Source organism: Pangasianodon hypophthalmus, chromosome 28, assembly GCF_027358585.1.
Source record: "Pangasianodon hypophthalmus isolate fPanHyp1 chromosome 28, fPanHyp1.pri, whole genome shotgun sequence".
NCBI lineage: Eukaryota > Metazoa > Chordata > Actinopteri > Siluriformes > Pangasiidae > Pangasianodon > Pangasianodon hypophthalmus.
Genome location: NC_069737.1, coordinates 12,660,213 through 12,680,906, shown reverse-complemented (window position 1 = coordinate 12,680,906; position 20,694 = coordinate 12,660,213). Strand labels below are relative to the sequence as shown.

Below are 20,694 nucleotides of genomic sequence, written 5' to 3'. Positions count from 1 at the left end.
TTATTTATTTATATATTTATATATTTTGCTCTTGTTCAGCGTTTATCGGTACAGCATTATATTGAGCCTAGTGATGGAATAGCTACTAAAAATAACCTTTTTATCCCTTTCTACAAATGCGTATAGTAATACATGTCAAACACAGACAAGACAATTGGCATAATATAATTCTTTAAAATGGAAATAAATGAATGAATAACTTTCACATTTTTTTATTTATTAATAAATGACGATGATACTTTTTAATGTTTATGGTTACGTTTAATGTCGTGGAGCATCCGTGAAAAAACAAGTTCCGGTTCTCACTTACGTTACAGCAGCTATAAACAACCGTTCAGTCACCAGACTCTCTCTCTTTTTTTTTTTTTTTTCTTCTTCTGAAGTTAATAAAACAGAAAAACAGCTGATCATGTTACCAAATTCTTCTGTCCTCAAGACTCCAGTGTCGGAAAAATTAGTTGCAGCTTGATCTCTGAGTGTTACAAAGCACTGACACTGGAGACTCCTTCCATAAATGTGAAATAAACATCAACATCTCTTCACAAAAAAAAAAAAAAACAGGCATGAGGAAATATTTGAGCGAATGTAGTTCATTATTTATTAAACACTACTGTATTTTCGAACATTTGTACTTTACGAGTTTTACTGAAGTTGAATACTTGTACTCTTAACTCATGATATTTAAGACTTTTTACTCCTTATATTTTCATTTTCACATCCAAAGTACTTGTCAGAAACCTTAAATATAGTGAGATACACGTATTTCTCTTGCCAGACAAGCTACAGACAAACTTGAGTCATGTCTGTGATTAGCAAGATGAGCATCTTTGGCCCTGGAAGATATTTTCTTTTGCTAAATTTAACAATGATTCATACGCAATGACTCCTTTACTGCCTGTGCATAAACAAAACACCAGCCTTTAAAATTTCTTCTCTCATCTCCCATCAAGTCTAAAGAAGCATGTAGAAGTTTCTTTAAGAAAATATAAGTCGATTTTAAGTAAATTTAAGTAGTTAGTTAAAAAATTTGCTAGCTAGTTTTATGTTCACTGCTAATCCTACAAAGAGTCATCATTCCAACAGTGTTATTAAACATGAACTAACCAACAAGCCAAATATCTAAGATATTATCTACTATCTACGATAGCAGAATATTTCATTTTGATTAATTAACTGTCCAGTTTTTTGATCAATCATTCAGCTGACTTGTAGTCTATGATTGGGATAGAATTTAAAATATGTTCTGCAGCAACACTGACCTCTAGTGGTCAACTGTGGCTTGTGCAACCGAGAGAAAAAAACACCGTAGTAACTTATTTTCATCAAAATAACCAAATTATTAATTAGTGATTAAAAAGTGTCGGTTGTTCGAGCAGCAAGACCGAGCTCGAACTTTCTTCATGCCATTTTAACGTGTTTGCGGACAACAAGAGACCAGACGAGCCGTCATTGCTACAGTATTTATTCTTGGCCATTCAAACTCATTGTAGCTGAATGTTACCTCAGACAGTATATAGCTCTCTGCAATTTTAAACAAAATATAACCACTATTTACAATTTTTGTATTAAAAATACAGATAAGATACAGACTTTACCAGCTGTCTTTTTAAAAGACATAGAAATACATGTGGTATGAAAAAGGTTCAGGCAGGGAAATGGAGACCTAGGAGGCATTCTTATCTCATACATAATGACTTTTTTTTTTTTTTTTTTTTTTTTTTTAACTGTTGCTATGTAATAACTATTTCATGACAAGTAGTAACAATGCAAACTTACTTTGTTATTTTACACTTTCTCCGTCTGTGCAACAAGTTAGGATTTGTGCCTAATGCCACTGGATTGGCAAAGAGAGGAATGAAAACTGATTCCGTAATAAAAACAGAGACTGAAATGAATTTAAAAACAATGAAAATGCTTGAGAGTGCATCTGGAAATCAGTGTGAAATTAGTGATTTCAACAAAACACACATGAATGAAATCATAAAAAGCAACAAGAGCGAATGAATACTGATGGCAACACTGAGTTGTTTCTGAGGTCTATGACAGGCAGCTTTTTCTCTCTCTCTCTCTCTCTCTCACACACTCACTTTCTGATTCAAGTATCCTTGCATGCTACATACACACACACACACACAAAACAGACGATGCAGACTTCAGACAATTAAAATAACACTGTTTCCATGAAAAAAGAAAAAAAAAAAAAATTCAGCGTCCGTGTAAGTTAAAATTTTGTTCAAGCTGTCCGTTTTCCTTCATTTTCTTTCCTTCAAAGTGCCAAAACTTCTTTCATGTGGTTCTCACAGTGATTTCAAACCAAGAGCAATTGTTTTTTTTGTTTTTTTTTTTTAAAAAAACGATGTGCTGTGGCGGTTCGCGAGTCTCGTCACCACAGAATCTGTTCCCGCTCACTTTGGGATTTGATTGACAGCTGTGGGAGCCAGTCAGAGGACAGCAGGAGCAGAGAGTCGAGACGGCTTGGTTTTGAGAAGCTTTGTGTGTTGCGCGAGTTGAATACAGTTCTGAGCGGATGAATGGAGCGTGGCTGTGCGCCGATTTCTCACACCGCAGATATCTGCTCATTTTCTGCAAGAAGGACGAAACACAAATCAGTGTCAGTGTGCGTGCATTTACTCAACAGTGAAACTCTTTAAATCGGAATAAAATCCTCACCGTCACACGGTGGTCGCCGCGGCGTGGGACAGTGAGTGAATCCGTGCATGCGGGTGGGTGGGCGTGGCTGTGGGGGCGGTTCTAAGTCCAATGACCTCTTGATGAGGCGGGACCTCTGCAGGGCCGCGTTGTAGTCGGGTGGGCGTCGCCCATGAGTGTGACTGTGGACGAGATTATGGCCGAGTTCCTCGACTTCAGCCAATGACAGAGCGGTATATCCAGGTGGGGTGGGCGGAGGCTCTCGGAAACGCCCCTCCCTTCGACTCATGGCGCTCTTTTGCACGTTCGGCACCTCGTCCTTTCCCCCTCGTCGCTTGATCGTGCCCGTGTCGCCTTCTGATTCGTCGGCCCAATAGCCGAGAGGTGTGGCCGACTGGCTCCGCCCAATACCCGGCCCCTCCGACAGCGTCTCCCAGCTGCGGCTGTCGTAGTAGCCGATGCGCTGAGGGATGCTCTGGATGTTGTCGTGAGAGCCGCTGGAGCAGGAGGTCCAGCTGCCCCGCCCACTGTCAGCGGCGTCCAATGAGGCACGGTCACACTGGTCCTGGGTCAGCGAATAAGATCTGATGGACAGAGAGAGAAAATGAATGCAAATTAATTCGATTTTTATCTCTGAAAATGTTATATCTCACTTATATATTTTTATATCATGGCGCTGTCGAATTCTTGAATCTGATTGTTAAAAGGAATATCATTATTTAAATGTCTGACTTGTTTTGTTTTTTAAGGTGTATATTACATGGTGTGTGTTTTCCATCCTATAAAATCTCAAATGACTTTTTTTTTTTTTTAATTACATTAAAAAAACGACATCGACACAGTGACATCGCAATTAATTGTGTTAGCATGTTCCAAGTTGCTTACCCAAGGCTGATCTGGTCCAGCTCCGTCCGGTGTGTGTTAGGAGTCTGTAAGAATGGGCGTGTGTGAGAGGGGGCGTGTGTGTGGGCGTGGTTGTGGTCGTCTGCCATGATCAGGTCAGATGATGAGGAACTCAGGAGACTGAGCTGATCAGGTCCTGGTGAACAAACAACGTTTCTGACATTTATTCCTCTTTCCATCAGATCAGAGATTTACAAATGTTCAAGTAAATTCAGAAATAATTATAAAAAAAAAAAAAAAAGGCTCTGATAAATAGCGAAAATATTACTGAACACATTTAAATAACGTGGCTAATAGTTTGTCCCACACACACACTTCATGTTGTGTGATCCTGTAAAAGACAGCCAGCGTTAATGAACTACTAGAGGTCAGATTTTCGCACCCTTTCTGGACGAGTTGCCAGGGAAAGTGGGCGGGGACGAACGGAGAGAGGAAGCGTTTGATTGGTTGTCTTCCTGCTGTCTTCTCTGTCTATCCTGGCTCTCTTCTGTATGGTGAGACCCGGGCGAATGTGCACCTACACACACACACACACACACACACACACACACACACACACAGTGTGAGAACATACACTACAAACTGAGCTTTACTTTTGTAACTCAAATGATCAAAATAAGAGAAGAACGCAACTTAAGATCATGTTTGTTTATACATTTTTTGCTTTTTAAAATTATAACTATGTATAGGTATTTTGTGTGCGTGTGTGTGTGTGTGTGTGTGTGTGTGTGTGTGTGTGTGTGTGTGTGGTATTACCAAATGCTGTCAAGTCTTTACCAGGTGGCTTCTTCCGAGGGATATTCTTTGGAGTGGGGCTTCTTGGCGTTGCAGGAGATGCATCGACTCGCCTTTTTTCCACAGCGCTCTTGTGCACTACGGGAAAATACAAACAGAGAAATTCTCACCCACAATGCATTTAATATATAAAAACATAAATAAATAAATAAATAAATCTTATGCGCTTCCTAGAACGTAAGTAAATGAGAGAACGTTCACTTCAGCACTTAAACAGCACCTAATCTAGGAATCAGGGACTCACCCGTGTGGTTGGAAGGCTCCCACTGCAGAGACAGAGTGTGTAAGGCGTCCTCGTCGCTCTCGTATGTCAGCATGTCGAGGTACTGGCGCACTCGTCTGCTCATCAGCTCGGTCTCGTACAGTTTCTTGGCGCTGAGAAAGGAGCTCCGTCTGCCTCTCCTCCTGTGACTCACTGTCCCCTCAGACAACGAGGAGCTGCTCACCTGACTCAGAGACCTACACACACACACACACACACACACACACACACACACACACAGAGGACAAAACCAAATTAAAAATCAGTAAAACTGAAACGATGGACATTTTGAGGGAAAGAAAAACGCTGAACTGAAGGAATAAAATGTTCAGACATGCTCAAATGATCTACAACCTGCTACGGCTCGTGCAAAGAAGAGACGAGAAGAGAAGAAAGGCTGAAAAAAAGAGGAGAGAACAGAAAAAGGGATGACAAGAGCAGAAAAGGGCAGAGAAGAGAAGTGAGGAGAGGAACAGCTGAGACAAGAGAGAAGAGAAGAGAAAATAAGAGAAGAGAAGTAGACAATAGGAGAGGAGGAGAGGAGAGAACTGAAGTAGTGGAGAGGAGGAAAGAGAGGTAGTGGAGAAGACAGGAGAGGACAGGAGAGAAGAGAGGAGAGGAGAAGAGAGGAGAAGAGAGAAGACTACTGTGCTTTGTACCAGGTTAATATCAGTCTACGTGAGTTGAGTTAATCACACAGCACAACCAGCGACGTTAATAGATATTACGAGTCAGACAGCAAGGGTGCGAGCATCAAAAACGGCTGAGCGACAGTCCCACTTACCCAAGACTCCTCCATTTTTTCTTCCTACAACACAGCCGTGAAGACACCAAAGAGGAGGACGGAGAGAAAAAGACATAAAAAGGGGGAGAGAGACAAGAGAGACAGACAGGTGCTTATACAGTAAAGCCCACGGAACAGAGGCCACAGACCACAGACCACAGGAAGACAAGCACAAACACGGCTGACGGAAATGTGACCAAAACAATTCCTACACATTTTCCTTACAGGGCGTGTTTAAGGAATTCTGCAAGTCTGACAAACTGAATGTAAACAGAGCGCTGCATGGGGACTCGTCTCATGGGAATAAATGTGCTTTCTCATTTTCCCTTAACCAGCAGGAATGCAATCCTAAGGACATACAGGATGTAGCTGCTTTTAAAAAGGGAAAAAAGCTCTAAAAAAGTTATTTTTTTTAACACAGTAGAGCTTCGAAAGTTGAACGTCATGTTACGTCACGTGCTTTCTTTAACTCAGGGAGGTATATAATATTTATGATATAAAGAGATTTATGACAGGTTGAACAAAGCAGCTCATCTTTTCTTAATTTTCTGCTTCCACAGCTATACAAACCCTTATAGCCACCAATCTTCAGCTAGTGCGCTTATTTAGATACTAGCCAAGATGACTGACAGCGTTGTTATGGTTACGTATCAGCAAATAAGGTGCTCCTGTCGGTACTTTTCAACTTTTTAGAACGGGAGCGTTTTTCATTTATACAGATTTCGTCTCCATTCCCATGCAGCTCTCTACTTGAAAGTGTATGTGTGTGTGCGCACCATTTGCAAACAATTCTCGAAGAAACAATGTGTGTGTACCTTGTCCTGAAGAGCAGCGCTGGATCCATGGTGACAGACGCCAACCGAACCACGTGCCGGATCTCTCGAGCGATCATTCTCAGTTTCTCGAAATTGACCAGTCCGTCCACTTTCGAGTCATTACCTGCAACACGGACAGACGCGCTTACTTTCTCAAACGGATCAGACAGATCCTAAATTTGCTAAGTCCTAAAGAGGTGAGGTTTAATAATCCTACCCTCGTGGAGGAAGGTGAGGTCTTTCTTTATGACGGGGAAAAGAGGAATGATTGGCGGCTGGAGATTGTGCTTGTTCAGCAGGTTGCGGTATTTGGCCATGTTGCGTGACGGGTCGAAGACTTCCTGCAGCTCGGCCAACAACTTTTCATACTTAGCCGGTAGACGTTCCCATGTAGCACGTAGACGCGACACAGGGGCGAGATTCAACCCGCTGAACGACAGAATTAAAGAGAAATTTATAATATTTGAGAATTTTTGACCCACAATGCTCAATTCCGCACCACTGATTAACTTCATAAAGGTGCAGAACAACATCTACGTAGTCAGGACAGACCCGATTTAGCTAATGAACCCGTGACTCACCTGATAATAGCAAACATGGAGTTGAAGTTTTTACAGTCCCGACAGTGAAGGGCGACTTTGATGAAGTGTTTGATTATCTTCATCCTTTTGGCCTGGTTGGGTTCCCGCACAATCTCCGTGGCGACCCAGAAGGTCTCCTGATTGACGAGGTCTTCGAAGTTGCGAAGGTTGACCGACGGCTCATGGGGACGCAGCTTGAAGAGGTCTGTGATGTAATCGGTGGGCTCGATGCTGGCAAAGAGCAAGTAGTTGCGTGCTGAGAGCTGATTGGCTATCTCCGTGGAGCTCAGAGATAACAGATAAACCTGAGATTCTCTTTGCAGTTCTTGGGCCTCAACGTCCGAGCACAGCGTCTCCGTCTCCATGTTACTCTTAAGGTAGTACCTGAAAGACGCATAAGCGCAGTTAAAGGAGAAAAGAACCATTAAAACTAGCAATATTATCTAATTGTTTTAACTGCAAGGTGAACTCAAACTGTAATAGGTTTTCCTTTTAGAAAGAACCTGATTTTTTTAAACTCCTTTCGTGACTAAATGTGAGATTAAAAGCACGTATTTTGCCAAAGCGCACCTCGCACAGAGCTGAATCCTATCAGCCAGTTTATTGAGCTGATCTGGAAGTCTCCTCTGTTTGATGACGCCCTCTGCCGTAACGGAAACCTCGCACAGCGAATACGCCTCAGGACTGGCGGTCAGGCCAAACTCTCGGATGGCCAGATTGGCCGCCTCTCTTGCCGTGGTGTCCCTGTTGATCAGCAGGTAGCGACTTTGTTGATCCGCCTTGAACACTCGCAGCACCTGATCTTGTAACTCTGAAAAACGGGGGCGAATGGAAGAACAAGCGGAACTTAACAGAACTACTAAAACAAGCAGTCTGGTTCAGCCTTCATGCAATGAATAAGCTTTCACTTTGTTCTCTTTTTCTTTTTTTTTTGGTTTCAGTTTGGCACTGAGGTCTAAACCATAATCCTTGATAAATCCTAACAGAACATTGTCCCTTATTCAGCAAACGAAAACATATGAGCGCATAAAAATGGCGCATCAACGGAATCCGTGTGGTTTATTAAACCGCCATACAGTGATTTGAACGCGATGGATGAATCAGCACGGAAACCAGCTCACACCCGCTGGTCCCTTATGCACACGTCAGGTGTATACTGCACTCTCAGATGTATCTCATTTACTTGACACATGCCCTAATTTATGCAGCTGTTGCAACAGCGCATCCATTAGACTCCAGTTATCCAAGATCTGAGCAAAGAAGTAAAATCAAGCGGAGCAAAATACATTTCAGTATATTCTTTCTGGAAGATTAAAAAAAAATGCAATGAAGGAAAGCACGTACAATAGTTTGTTTATTTTTCACAATCATATATTATTACTGAAATCAATAGTGGCATAAAACATTTATGGAAGATGGAAGGGCTTTTTTTAAAAAAACTATTTTTTTATAATGTGTATCATAAAGGTCAAAATCAGATCAAAAACCAAACAATCTATTGTGTAAAATCTATTCAAATCTATGTTTTCATTCATTTTAGTACTCAAATGTCTCAGATTAGACTGAAGCCAGAGTTAATTAAAGCTCTATTTATAAATACAGCTGAGCTAAGAAACAGGAAAATAATCTACATGAATATTATTGCATCTAGCCTGTTTCAGTGCTGATATGAAATTATCTCTTGCATGCATATGTATGCATCTAATGCGCAGCTGAAGGACTAATGAGCCGATGCAGATAAACATTTCCGCTTCTGGTTCATATTTGCAAATTACATGTTGACACTAAACCCATTTTAGATCTACATTTCAGTATGAGGCTCCTGTGTGACTGAGATTATCAACATTTGATTTTATTGTTATTATCTACGCTACTCTACGTGTTATAATTATTCACAATATTGATTTTTGATTATTTAACTGCAAATCAAGTATTTTTCAGCTTACTAAGTACAGATACTGTACATCATAGATGAAACTAACGCAATTGGAAATTTGCATACACTCACTCGACCGTATGCAACTTTGATAAATAAAGGCCTTCCTTAAATAAAGGACACGGTTCATTATAAAAAAAAAAATTATTGCGAATTCTTTAAATCTAATGACCGCTAAATGCTGCAGTCGCTAATTATCTCAGGTCTTATTTCAGGCCAGCCTGAAACCATGGAGTGGAACAAAATGAAAGCTTATGAGTTTTAGGACCGCATTGCCATTACACTAATCACATGCACATTATCCACTGGAACAAATTTAACTATAATCCACCAAAAAAAAAAAAAAAAAAGGTTTGAATTAAAACCCAAATTACTGGAGACCAAACAAATCAAGATACAGGATTAAAGGCAGCTGGAGAAACAGGCATCGGATGGAGTGAGCTACTACAGACAAAAAGAAAGACTGAGGTCATTCGTATTCCTGCAGAATTGTTAGAACAGTGTCTGTTGGCAAGCAAAACTGGAAATAAGTAAAGAAATTGGAGAGAAATTTGACAAGGGAGTTAGCAAGCAAGTAGCTATAATGGGTATATAGTAAAGAGATAAGGACACAGGTATAGAGATAAAAAAAAAAAAAAAAGATGCATACAGATGATGATCCATAATAGAGTGTCAAAAACAGGTATATCGGACGTGGACAGGTAACTAGAAAGATGAAAAATTACGAATAAATCCCCATATTCAGGGAACTACAGCTAGATCTACGATAGTCGAGTAGAGCTGAACGGAAAGGAAAGCAAGTCTAAGAGAGGTTTCTAAAAAGGCGGCTCGAAGCGTAAGACGGTTGCAGGTATCTCTAGAGAAATCCCGGCAGTGCATGAGTACTCACGAGTGAATCCGGGTGCTGTGAGCGAGAAGAGGGTTGTGGAAAAGTTAGAATGTGACACAGACATATTCGGCAAGCCATTTCCAACCCACACCCGCCAACCATCCGACCAACGCTATATAGTTAGCGCTGCAAAGAAAAGTGAGGCGGAGAGGGGAGCAGCAGTAGCCGTCTTTTCTGCGGCCCGCGGCCTTGTCGGCGCTGTAAACTGTGTGTGGCGCCGTGTGTGGCGCTATGTGTGCGTTAGAAAGGGGTTGTCGTTTACCGGGTGGTTGCGTGCTGTAGTCGATGATGCGCTGTTGGCCCTGCGCCAAGTCAGGGTTGCTAGACGACAAGCTGCCGGTGATTGTCGTGGTGGGCGGAGCCTGCTTGGTCTGCCTCAAGCCCACGATGCTGTCGTCCTGCGTCTGCCCCAATCCGAGGTCACTGTCAAAAACACCAACTCCCATCATGCAATGAACATGACAATTCATTATGAACCAAAAGGAATTTAAAAAGCTATGCTAAAACCACGTATATACACACACACACAACCTCGACAGGCTCTGCCACGCTGTTTGAGTTTACACTTTGTTGTAGGCATATATAATCTTTTAATTCTTTTTTTTTTTTTTTTTTTTTTTTTTTTTTTTTAAACTGATGGCATCCTTTATAAATATAGTTAATTAATCAAACGAGAAATGACTAAGAAGAGAAGTGGGGGAAAGGGGGCGGAGCTTCCACAATAGTGGAAACACTGGAGGGGGCGTGGGACACTGCTCTTTTTGTGTATTTTTTGAGTGATAACTCATAGTAGCATACTGTAAGATGAGAAGTTTCTATGTAGAGTGCGTATCGAGACGCAAGGCTAGTGTTTGTCTTACTCAGTTTAACATTTACCTCCTCTGATCCTTTATGTTTATATGAAGAGTTACAAACAATTTATTTCAGTGAGAGGGTCATGTCCGGTGAAATACACTGCCCAGAAAAATACTTTCCACTTAAACAAATTATTCTCCTCACACAATAAACACAAAACACATTTATAATCAGCTTTAGAACACATTTATGCACCTTATATTTACTGAATAGTTTGTTCTCTAATAGTGGATAAGTTATAAAAACATTTATCCTGTGTTAGTTAGTGCAAGTGTAAATTTTTAGCAGTTCTGAGACCTGACTGTACTGAGCTTATGTTCTACTGGAGCAACCGGCTGCTGGTGTGTGTGTGTGTGTGTACCTACCTGTATGGTTTTTGAGGTAGAATGCTGATGCGCGTTTTGTCCAGAATCTTCATCAGTTTGTTGCGGCCACCCACGGTATGTGCTTTAGCCTTCTTGCTGACCTTCTCCTGATACATGACCCCAGATTCAACCCCAAGATCGGGTACAGAGTAGCGGGAGCTTTTCTTTCCGTCGCCGATCTTAGGAAGGTGAGGAACCCCGTTTTTCCGCTCCTCTGCCATGCGTGCCACCAGCTCCTTAAAGACTGAGAAAGACATGAGAAGAATTCAATCACTCAAATACAGTACTTCTGTAACTGGACTGCATAATGAAAACATTAAGAACCATAAAAAAAGCATTTCTAAATGCCTGTGTGTCTGTATAGGACGTGTGCAAGGTGAATAAACTCACCCAGAAGGTTGGTTTTGACACTCATGGTCAGTTGTACGTTATTCTTGAGGATCTCGGCGGCTTTGGACAGGTGTACATTTTCAAACGTCTGCCCATTCACCTCCAATATCTAAATAGTTAGTCACAAGTTAGTCAGAAAGCATTTTAAGCATGCCAATCTTGTCTTATCCATATTGAAACTGTCTTACCTGGTCGCCACGCTTAAGCCCCGCCTCCTCTGCCTTGCTGCCTGCTTCCACGGAGCTAATGAAGAGGTGCGTTCCTCGTTCAGCACCACCCATCAGAGTGAAGGGGAGTGGCAGCTCCCGAGAGGCCCTAGTGATGGTAACTACTCGGGACTTAGCCTTGGCGGCGCACGCGATGTTCAGCAATCGCAGCTGACCGCTCATTTTCTTATTCAAGAAAGAACAAAATGAATGAGTGAAGGAAAATGGATAAGACTTACAGTATATAGTGAACAGTAGCCTTGGCTCATATGCATACTTCTCTTTCTAGATTGTTCTGGAACTCCTCCAGGAAGTTTGTCATGTCCGGGTCTCCCTCAAAGTCACTGAAGTGATTATTAACCCAAAGTAGCACGACCCGTGTCACCTGAGAGAGTGTGAGAGTCAGAAAGCGGTACAGAGCGTGTTTATACTTTCTAAAATTAGACTCGTTACTATTCAAATGCTCGACTACGAAACATTTTGCGTAATTAAAAATGCAAATGCAGTCAGTCAGCCCTACATACCTTGTCACGTAAACTGGGGTCATTGAACCAGTCCAAAAGTCTTTGGCCCACAATAAGAGGACTGGACAGGAAGGTGCGATAAGTCAACAGGAAGTCTTCAATGTATGTTGGGTCCACGACTGAGTGGTCCTCCACTAAATGCTGAATCAGACGCTCTGGAGTGCCCTGGGAGACGAGTTTTTAAAACACATTACTCCGTTAACACGCAACACAATCTTTTCTTCACCCAACAAGAAACAACACAATTGAAAGAGACTCACTCCGGCATGGATTATTTTCATATAAATAAAATAAATGACGTTATTGACTAAAAAGTTCTAAACGGTCACCTTAACGACGATGTGTCCCTTGCGTGTTCCTGTGCGGTCGAGTTCTCTGTGTTCCTTCACCATTACAATCTCTCCCTCCTCCTCCACCCGCTGTGTGTTCAGTTCCACCTGATTCAGGATGCAGCAGTAGTCCTGCTGCGCTATACACACAAACTACACAACCACAACACCAAATGTCAAAACAACGAAATTAATAAATTTAAAAAAAAATCCTTGTGAACACACACACACACACACACACACACACACCTGACAGTCGTCTACTTTGGTCCTCATGACGCCAACCATCAGCTCTTTCTCCATGGAGGGAGAGACTCCGAAACTGCCGCCCATCCCTACCGTCTCGCACTGGCCGTCCTGATACATCACCTCCACGGCTCCGTTCAGGATTACTGACCATGAGTCCAGCTAAATCACACACACACATATACGCAAAGCTTAGTGTTTATCCCCAATCCCTTATTTAGAACACAGTATATACATATAAATCTCGTTTTTGCAGTTGAAATCATTAATCATCGTTCCTCATAGCAAGCCTCTGTAGTTGCATCATCATCATCATTATTATCATTATTATTATTATAATTATTAGGGGTCCAAGCACCGAAGGTTTCTTCTAAGTTGCAGAGATGAAACTTGGTCAGAAGGTAGTACCCCACCCTGCTACTACGGCAACCAGGATGGGCCCAATCGGCCACATGGTGGCACTACAGCACAGTGTTTTATATTCCAGTCCATATCTTGGGAACCATGAATTATTATTATTATTTTCACTGATTCCTTGGCTTCTGCCAAACAAAACAAACAAAAAAAAGGCATCAAAAAACATTTAGCTCCTGTCACATAGATTCTGAGTTCATTTTCATTATAAGCAAAAACCTACTTTTGCAAACTAGTCTCAGGAATCTTCACAAAATCAAAGCTGAGATTTGTAAACAATATGGCCGCCACACGTCATCAGTTCTTCAGGGGCGTAGTTTAGTTTACTCATGACTCACTCGTGACTGATTGTATGGATTTCCAGGAAACATGATAGGCAAGTTAAAGACAAAATTCTGAGTCAAATTTGGGACATGATTGTTCATAGGATGTGGAGTTCAATTCTAATTGCAGTTTCTCAAAAAAAAAAATTATTTCAATCCCCCTTAAGTGTGGTATACTGCACTGATGTAATAGTGAACTTCTAACGATACAAACCACCAGCCAATCAGGTTTCAGCACGGATTTCACAGGTTTATGACAAAACTTCAATAGTATGTACATCTATGGTTTCTTTTTGGCTCTATTTAACTTGGCAAGAACTGGCCACTCGGGGAGTAAAGGGTGCTTGGACCCCGCAGATCGCCGCTTGTAGCTATATTTTTTTATTATCGAGATTAAAATTAAGATTAGAGGTTTTGCTCAAGGCTCAAGGATTTCAACTCACAACTTTCCAGTCAGCAAGCCAGAGCCCTAACTACTGAGCCACAATTTTAAAAATTAAACTTTCATTTAAAATGAACCAGCAAAATTAGAAGAATTATACCAACAAACTATAAGAATTCCTCCTTTTAGTTGATCAGAAGACTTCCAACCAAAAGAGATTTTTTTTGACAAAAAAAGGTATGGTTTGGCAAAATCCAGATGCTAAATTTGGCACATAAAGGAACATCCTTATCTATACTCTACTTGTAAAAATATAGAAAGTAGCTAAATAAATAAACGCAATAAATGTATAACTGATTCTGCCACATTATGACTTTATCAGTATGTTCTATCAAAGGGCTGGCCGTGCTGTAATTAAAACCTGCTGCGTGGGGACTTCCATGACACACCGCGGTGCATTATCATGTTAATGTGAGAGCTCATGAGCTGCGGCGCAAAAACGCATCCTGACTCACTTCCTCTCCGTGGTTCAGCACGATGGTTCCAGCGCGCTCCACCACGGCGAACACCATGACGGCACAGAGCGCTCGCCTCACAGACACGCTGAGACTGGAGAACGCCGGGAGCTGCTGCACAAACTCCAGTAACTGCTCTGGAGACAGAGAGAGAGAGAGAGAGAGAGAGAGAGAGAAGGTGTAAACACAGGTGGTTTTCATCCTCGCTGACTTTTCGAGTTAGAAGTGATACATGATACATGACTTGTTTGTGTGCTTCTTACCGATGTCATCGTCAGTACGGTCCACGGGGTCTTTTTCCAGGCAGTCTCTCACAATGTCTCGACTCATGAGGGGGTCCGTCGATCTCCCCACTTCTTCGTCGTCGTCATCGTCGTCCGAATCCACCGCCGTCTCGGGCAGGCCGCTGAGATCCACGTCGCCGCAATCGCTCTCAGTAGCCTGGGAGAGAAAGAAAATTCAAACAGCACAATTACAATGTAATATTTAAATACACGACGTTTTCAAGGGAATTAAAGTTCATGTTTATGCAATACATACCTTTTAATACACAACTATTAGGTTTAGTTTATGACTATAAATTTTGACTTTTGACTAGAGCCATGAAATTGCAGCACAGAAAATTACTTTTGTCTTTTCATCTTGAAACATTGTTTTCATCATCTACTTTTCCTTAATCACATTATTCACTAATTACACCAGAGTGGATAATTAAAATGAAAAGTGTATGACAGCCTGTGAAAATTCTCCCCTTTCTGAGCTAACGTCTCGAATCCTGCAGCTAATCTCTGCTCAGATGAGCTGCCTTCAGCTAAATAATTTACCAAGCAGCCCATAACCGTCCTCATCTCCCATTCCCAGCTAGATATTTTTGCGAATGGACTCAAAACCCAACACAGACCATTATGACCAGAAGTATTTGGGGTTTTCATAATCAGCTGCCTGATGCATTGTCTCTAATCTACCTGCAATGATGAGCGCTGACGCAAGTGAGGGAGAAGAGGTGTGAGAATGAAAGAACGAGAGAAAGAGGGAGCTATGAGTGTGTACCTGGTAAATATCTGATAGGCTGCTGCTTCCTGAGTCACTGGCAATGCTGGATCGAGATTGACTGGAGGACATGTGGAGGTGGAGACCGTCTGAGAGGTGGAGCTTAGTGAAATCCGCAGGAAGCTGGAAGACAACCAGAATAGGCTGTTACACATTTTGGATTGTGTGCGCATTATGTGTGTGTGAGAAAGAGAGAGAGAGAGAGAGAGAGAGAGAGAGAGAGAGAGAGAGAGATGTCTTTTGCCATTGAGTCCAAGATGGATCAAAGGATTAAGCTCACTAGAGACTCCTTTCACTGAAAGCACAATTACATCCAGCAGAACAAGAAAGAAGCATGCACACACTCTCTCTCTCTCTCTCTCTCTCTCACACACACACACACACACACACACACACACACACACACACACACGAGCAGAACTAAAGTGTATACAAGTATATTCAGCAATTCTGCATGAGTGCTAGGCTTGACACAAATGTCACTACAAGAGCATTTTGAAGTGGCCGAGGAAAGAAATATGCTTATCAGCAAATTAACTGCCCCGTCTAATGATTAGCATTTTGCAACAGACTGGCTAATGTGCACGTATGTGCATGCATGCTTGTGTGTGTGTGTGTGTGTGTATCTGTAATCAGTATATCCAGAGGCTTAATGGAAAAGAGACTGCTGATGGGTTTGTACTCTGGACCCCATTCAACTGGCCTACACACAGGTTAGAACAGACATGCACGTGCACACATTCATTCTCTCTCTCTCTCTCTCACACACACACACACACACACACACACACACACCTTAATATTCTGAATCACGGAGATCACGTTCTTCCCCCTAATCCTGATGTTTAAACAAACAATAACTGACGCACGTAACCTGCATCTGTGATTTTATGCATCGCACTTTTGAACAAATAGATGTTCCTAACAAAGTGGTCAGTGAGTGTATAAAACATAATGCGCAAAAAAAAAAAAAGGTCGCTAGATTTTTATTACTGGCGTCAAAGGAAATTTGCTTGTCTGCTGAAATGGGAACACAAAACACCTTTTTGATAGAAAAAGAAAATTACGAAGTAGATGCTGAAAGGAAATATTAAACGGTGACGCAAACACCTTTTACTGTACGCTTTTATTAGCGAACAAAATGCAAACGACGCAGCTGTTCGCTCTCACAAGCCAAACAGAGTTAATAGGAGGTCAGTACAAAGTAAAAGCAAATGCGCAAATTTTATTTACAGAATCGGAAATGTTTCGGCTAGATTGCGTTCAGCGGCATTGACGGCTACGCAAACGATATTCGGGAATAGACCGAGACGCTCTGCGTGACAACACGCCGAAGTAATCAGGAGCTTCACATTACTTGTTGCACGTTATATGAAAGTGCGTCGAAATATACTCACAGTCCTCCTCTCTGGTTCCCTGACTCCATAGCTGTGCGAGAGCACTAACCTCCTCCCAGCCCCCCCGACCATCCTGTTTAACCCTCTCTACGACATCCTGACTCGTCTCATGTCTCATCTACTTTCTCTTCAGCGCAACCCTGGCCTCTTTCCCTTCTCCTTTCAGCCTGTGCTTCCACAACTGCTTCCTCTCCTTCGCTCACACCCAGCAACATCGGGATTTTTTTTTTTTTTTCTTGCAAACTCCCGTGAAAATCTCCACAGCAACAGACATTGCACGGGCGCAGAGAAAGAAAGAGAAGGAGGAGAGGAACATAGACAGTGCTGCAGCAAAGACCACCTCCTTTTCACTCTCTCTCACACACACACACACACACACACACACACAGAGAGAGATTAGTAAGGGTGAGAATGGTAATGGTTTACACTGAAGGGGGTGGGCTTTGGGGATGATTGACACCCAGCGCCCTACTAAACCAGTCATCAGCGCTGACCCCGAAACGACAGGCAGTTCGCCGAACAATAGCTTCGATTCAAGCTGCTCGCAGACCCCGCCCCCCCGTGTAAATCATAATGAGTGTCATTGACGATGGAGATAATGCAGAAAGAGGAAGCGGGCTTGAGAAAATTTAGTAACGACCAAAAAAAAAAAAAAAAGAGGGAACAAGCAGCACAGCACTGAACCCAGTGGAGTTTCAATTCATGAGAACTACTGCGTGTGAGCGTTTTTCTTACATGCACAGCAAACAAAATGAAAAGGTTTTAAGCGGCTGAGGCACTGCTGGAGTGGGAAGGGGGTGCAGAAAGAAATGTTACCTGGGATTTGGAAGAGTCCTGCAGCCGGAGGGGGGAAAAAAAAAAGAAAAAGACACCCAATTATTAAAAACCAACCACTTCCAATTACAGAAAATAAAGACATTATAATTACATAATAGAGCTGGACGATCAGCAAAATTTTAACCGTTAAACCTTAAACTTTGCTTGTTTAAAAAATACTTTCCGTTTTCCCGGAACATGATAAACAAGGTTATGAATAGCTTTAAAAAAAAAAATGATGTGATGTTCTTTAGTGAATTTAAAAAAAAAATAAAAAAAAACGTAATCTTTGTCAAATTGCTGCATTATAAGACGAATAAAACATGTTGGTTCACGTCATTATACGCAAATAGTCGACTTTAGAGTAGTAGCATCATCGCAGCGCCCCGGTGTTGATTATTTTCCTATAACGGCTACATCGTGAAGCGTTTTATTCTTTGTATATTTAAGTTTCAGTGTGTGCGATGCTCAGCTCCTGGGAGAGGGGAAAGAAATTGGGTAATGATGTCAGGTTATAAACAAAAGTTTCTCAAATTACCGTGACATAATTGTTTTCAGGCTCTTTTGCTAAAAAGCTCTTTTACTAAAACCGAAGAAATTCGACCAGCTCTATTATCCAACTGTGTGAAATTAGGGAGAGAAAAAAAAATATATATATATTTTACATTGCATTTCTCAACTTGAAGATTGTCAGAGAGAGAGAGAGAGAGAAAGAGAGGGAGAGAGAGAGGGAAGGCACTATGCAAACAAACCTGAATAAAATCAGTACAAATAAAAAATCAAAAATGCTCAATGATTTATGCTACATTCCAAGCAAGAGTGTGTATATATTTTTTTTTTATACAGACCGTGTGATAGCCTGGAGGCAGAGGAGGCTTGCTAACTGGATAATGCTCCACCGTGTCGATGATTGTCTGCCTCTCTCCACGTTGATTTATTTTCCGAAACCTTCTTCTGGACTGCCGGTGTGACGCCTGCCTCTGAAAATACTCCTCGCTGTCCTCCATGTAGTCCACCTGACAGCGAGGGAGAGAGGAAATCGGTTAAACAGGCTGAAATCCGTCTCAGTCTGTGCACGCTAACACATCAGCTCGCACACATCCTCTTCAGTACAATAACACATCCTCTTCGGTTCTCACACACACACACACACACACAATCGCGCTCACCACGATCATTTCTGAGGCCTCGAGGACGATACACTCACAGCCTCGCCGCAAACTCCCTGCAGAACGTTTCCCAAAACTGACAGAGAGAGAAACAGAAAGAGAGAGAGAGACAGAGAGAGAGAGCAAAATGGAAACTATTACAGGTTATGCAGAAAAAACAAAAAAAAAGTAAACAAATTTTTAAAAAAAACAAAAAAAAAAACAAAGAAACTGTGGTAGAATGATGCACACACCTGCTGCGTGGAAGGAACATCGACTCCTTAATGAAAACCGAGCCAGACAGCAAGATGTACCAGCAGGTCCCGATGTCATCAGGGCTAAAACACAAAGAAACGGCCAGGAATTACAGCGCGCTGGTCTTTTATATACTCCATCAAACCTTCACGAGGTCATATCATGCCGTTGTTACAACACAGTGCTGTTGAAATGCCCAATCTGACTGTTCCGAAGGGGCTTCATTTCCAATAACAGCTTCAGCAATCGCAAAAAGACTTAACGCATTTCGTTATGGTTTCTATAGCAACGGCTAATACACGGGGACCGACGGCTACAGCGGACCTTCGATAGAATCTGTTTCAATATTATTTAAAATTTTTTAATTAATAAAAAATTTGTACTGGTTGGCAACAAAGAACACCTCGGGACGTGCTGTTTTGGCAAAACGATCAACTTTGGCGTTAAACAGTTCCTCGGGCTGCATCACACCACTCTGTCGTTGATTGTTTTCCAAAAACAGCATGCCTCCCAAGTGTGTTAACAGCTCTTAGCAAAAACAAACTTTTTTTTTTTTTTTTTACAAACACAACCATGTTGGAACATGTGAATGAACATCACGCTGCTCAGAGAGTCAAAGTGAAAGCTCAGCATGACTAACAGGGGCACTGTGCGCTCTCTTTCCATCAAAGCAGCTTGCTTTTTTTTTTTTTTTTAGAAACATTAAACATGTTCTCTATACATGATCATTATATACGCTGCTGACTAACCGCAGAGCTTGAGAGGCAGAGAGTCAGGAGGGAAGTGTTGTCTGCAGAACTGAGAAATGAATCATATGTGACTTGTGATCGTAATTTCAGCCTCTTTAATGGAACGTAATCGACTGTGACGTTGAGGAGCTCAGCTAAAACCGTGAGTTGTTGTGTTTTAACTATCTGTGCATTTGCGTAGTGACTGCAAAGCATTTATTTATTTGCGTTACTACAAGACAGTTTTATAATAACTCGGTTTAAGAGATTCAAAGGAAAATGAACCGAAATGGTAGTGTTTAAATTTTAGCGTTTTAGTTAAAATAATAATAATAACTTTGATCATTTTAAGTATCGTAATGCAGTCCAAAGTCTAAGTATTGCAGTTTGTGTGTGTGTGTGTGTTTATGACTCACAAACAAAGAGCTTTTAATGACTTCAACTGCCTGCAGGCGACGGCATGGTTTACGTGCCCTGCGCCCAGGACAGATGTTTGTACGCGTGTGTGTGAGAGAGACAGATGTGCACGTGAGCAACTCATCAGCCTGACGTCACTTTTGTTAAACGTTGAGGATATACTCACTAGTATAAAACCTCGTTGGCTTCATGATGCTCGTAGCGAACTGTTTCGCACATCAACCTGAAAGAGAAAATTACAGACAAAAATAAACAAATAAATAAGTAAGTAAAAAAATAAATAAATAAATAAAATCACGATCATGTATGTAACGCGTGAGCGTGCACACTGTGGACATCTCAAATGACTTCCTGCTCACTACATATGCTCACTGCGTAGGGTGTACCCATGTAGTGCACTACACAGAACGTCCTTTAAAACCTACCTGAGCTGGTGTTCTCTCAGGTTGGACAGTGCTTCCATGCCATGCAGGTACGAGTAGACGATCTGAAGGTCCTGCAAAACAACACAGTCACGTTAACGTGTCAAAAAAAAAAAAAAAAAAAAAAAAAAAAAAAAAAAAAAAAAACACGTCTGCGCGTGTACAGAATCCGAGAATATCCTAACCTCCTAACCGTAACTACGAAATGAATTTAAGGAAGAATGTTCCTGCAGCTGCAACTCCGTGTATGAAGATGTGTGTGAAACGCCCTGCAGTTCCACACGACGACCAGCGAGAG

The 20,694-nt window shown here is 41.7% G+C and overlaps 1 protein-coding gene across 4 annotated transcripts in view; it reads right to left on the bottom strand.

Annotated features, from left to right (window-relative positions):
* Positions 1 to 1,446: 1,446 nt before the first annotated feature.
* The window catches only part of rapgef2a (Rap guanine nucleotide exchange factor 2a), a 33,134-nt gene continuing 13,886 nt past the window's right edge, over positions 1,447 to 20,694 (bottom strand). Inside the window, exons 2-30 of one of the 4 annotated variants that reach the window (XM_053230759.1) lie at positions 20,400 to 20,470; positions 20,141 to 20,197; positions 18,829 to 18,912; positions 18,596 to 18,671; positions 18,275 to 18,442; positions 17,427 to 17,444; positions 15,214 to 15,336; positions 14,427 to 14,604; positions 14,164 to 14,300; positions 12,533 to 12,691; positions 12,284 to 12,436; positions 11,955 to 12,119; positions 11,708 to 11,815; positions 11,413 to 11,616; positions 11,225 to 11,333; positions 10,835 to 11,078; positions 9,877 to 10,037; positions 9,615 to 9,629; positions 7,360 to 7,600; positions 6,790 to 7,173; positions 6,426 to 6,637; positions 6,209 to 6,332; positions 5,394 to 5,417; positions 4,592 to 4,806; positions 4,309 to 4,425; positions 3,935 to 4,069; positions 3,535 to 3,688; positions 2,671 to 3,233; positions 1,447 to 2,583 (exon numbers count right to left, since the gene is read on the bottom strand). In XM_053230759.1, the coding sequence (XP_053086734.1) occupies positions 2,558 to 2,583; positions 2,671 to 3,233; positions 3,535 to 3,688; positions 3,935 to 4,069; positions 4,309 to 4,425; positions 4,592 to 4,806; positions 5,394 to 5,417; positions 6,209 to 6,332; positions 6,426 to 6,637; positions 6,790 to 7,173; positions 7,360 to 7,600; positions 9,615 to 9,629; positions 9,877 to 10,037; positions 10,835 to 11,078; positions 11,225 to 11,333; positions 11,413 to 11,616; positions 11,708 to 11,815; positions 11,955 to 12,119; positions 12,284 to 12,436; positions 12,533 to 12,691; positions 14,164 to 14,300; positions 14,427 to 14,604; positions 15,214 to 15,336; positions 17,427 to 17,444; positions 18,275 to 18,442; positions 18,596 to 18,671; positions 18,829 to 18,912; positions 20,141 to 20,197; positions 20,400 to 20,470 (4,425 nt within the window). In that variant the 3' untranslated portion in view covers positions 1,447 to 2,557. The remainder of the gene's footprint in view (positions 2,584 to 2,670; positions 3,234 to 3,534; positions 3,689 to 3,934; positions 4,070 to 4,308; positions 4,426 to 4,591; positions 4,807 to 5,393; positions 5,418 to 6,208; positions 6,333 to 6,425; positions 6,638 to 6,789; positions 7,174 to 7,359; positions 7,601 to 9,614; positions 9,630 to 9,876; positions 10,038 to 10,834; positions 11,079 to 11,224; positions 11,334 to 11,412; positions 11,617 to 11,707; positions 11,816 to 11,954; positions 12,120 to 12,283; positions 12,437 to 12,532; positions 12,692 to 14,163; positions 14,301 to 14,426; positions 14,605 to 15,213; positions 15,337 to 17,426; positions 17,445 to 18,274; positions 18,443 to 18,595; positions 18,672 to 18,828; positions 18,913 to 20,140; positions 20,198 to 20,399; positions 20,471 to 20,694) is intronic. The other 3 variants (XM_053230760.1, XM_034301225.2, XM_053230761.1) reach the window with 3 other exon arrangements.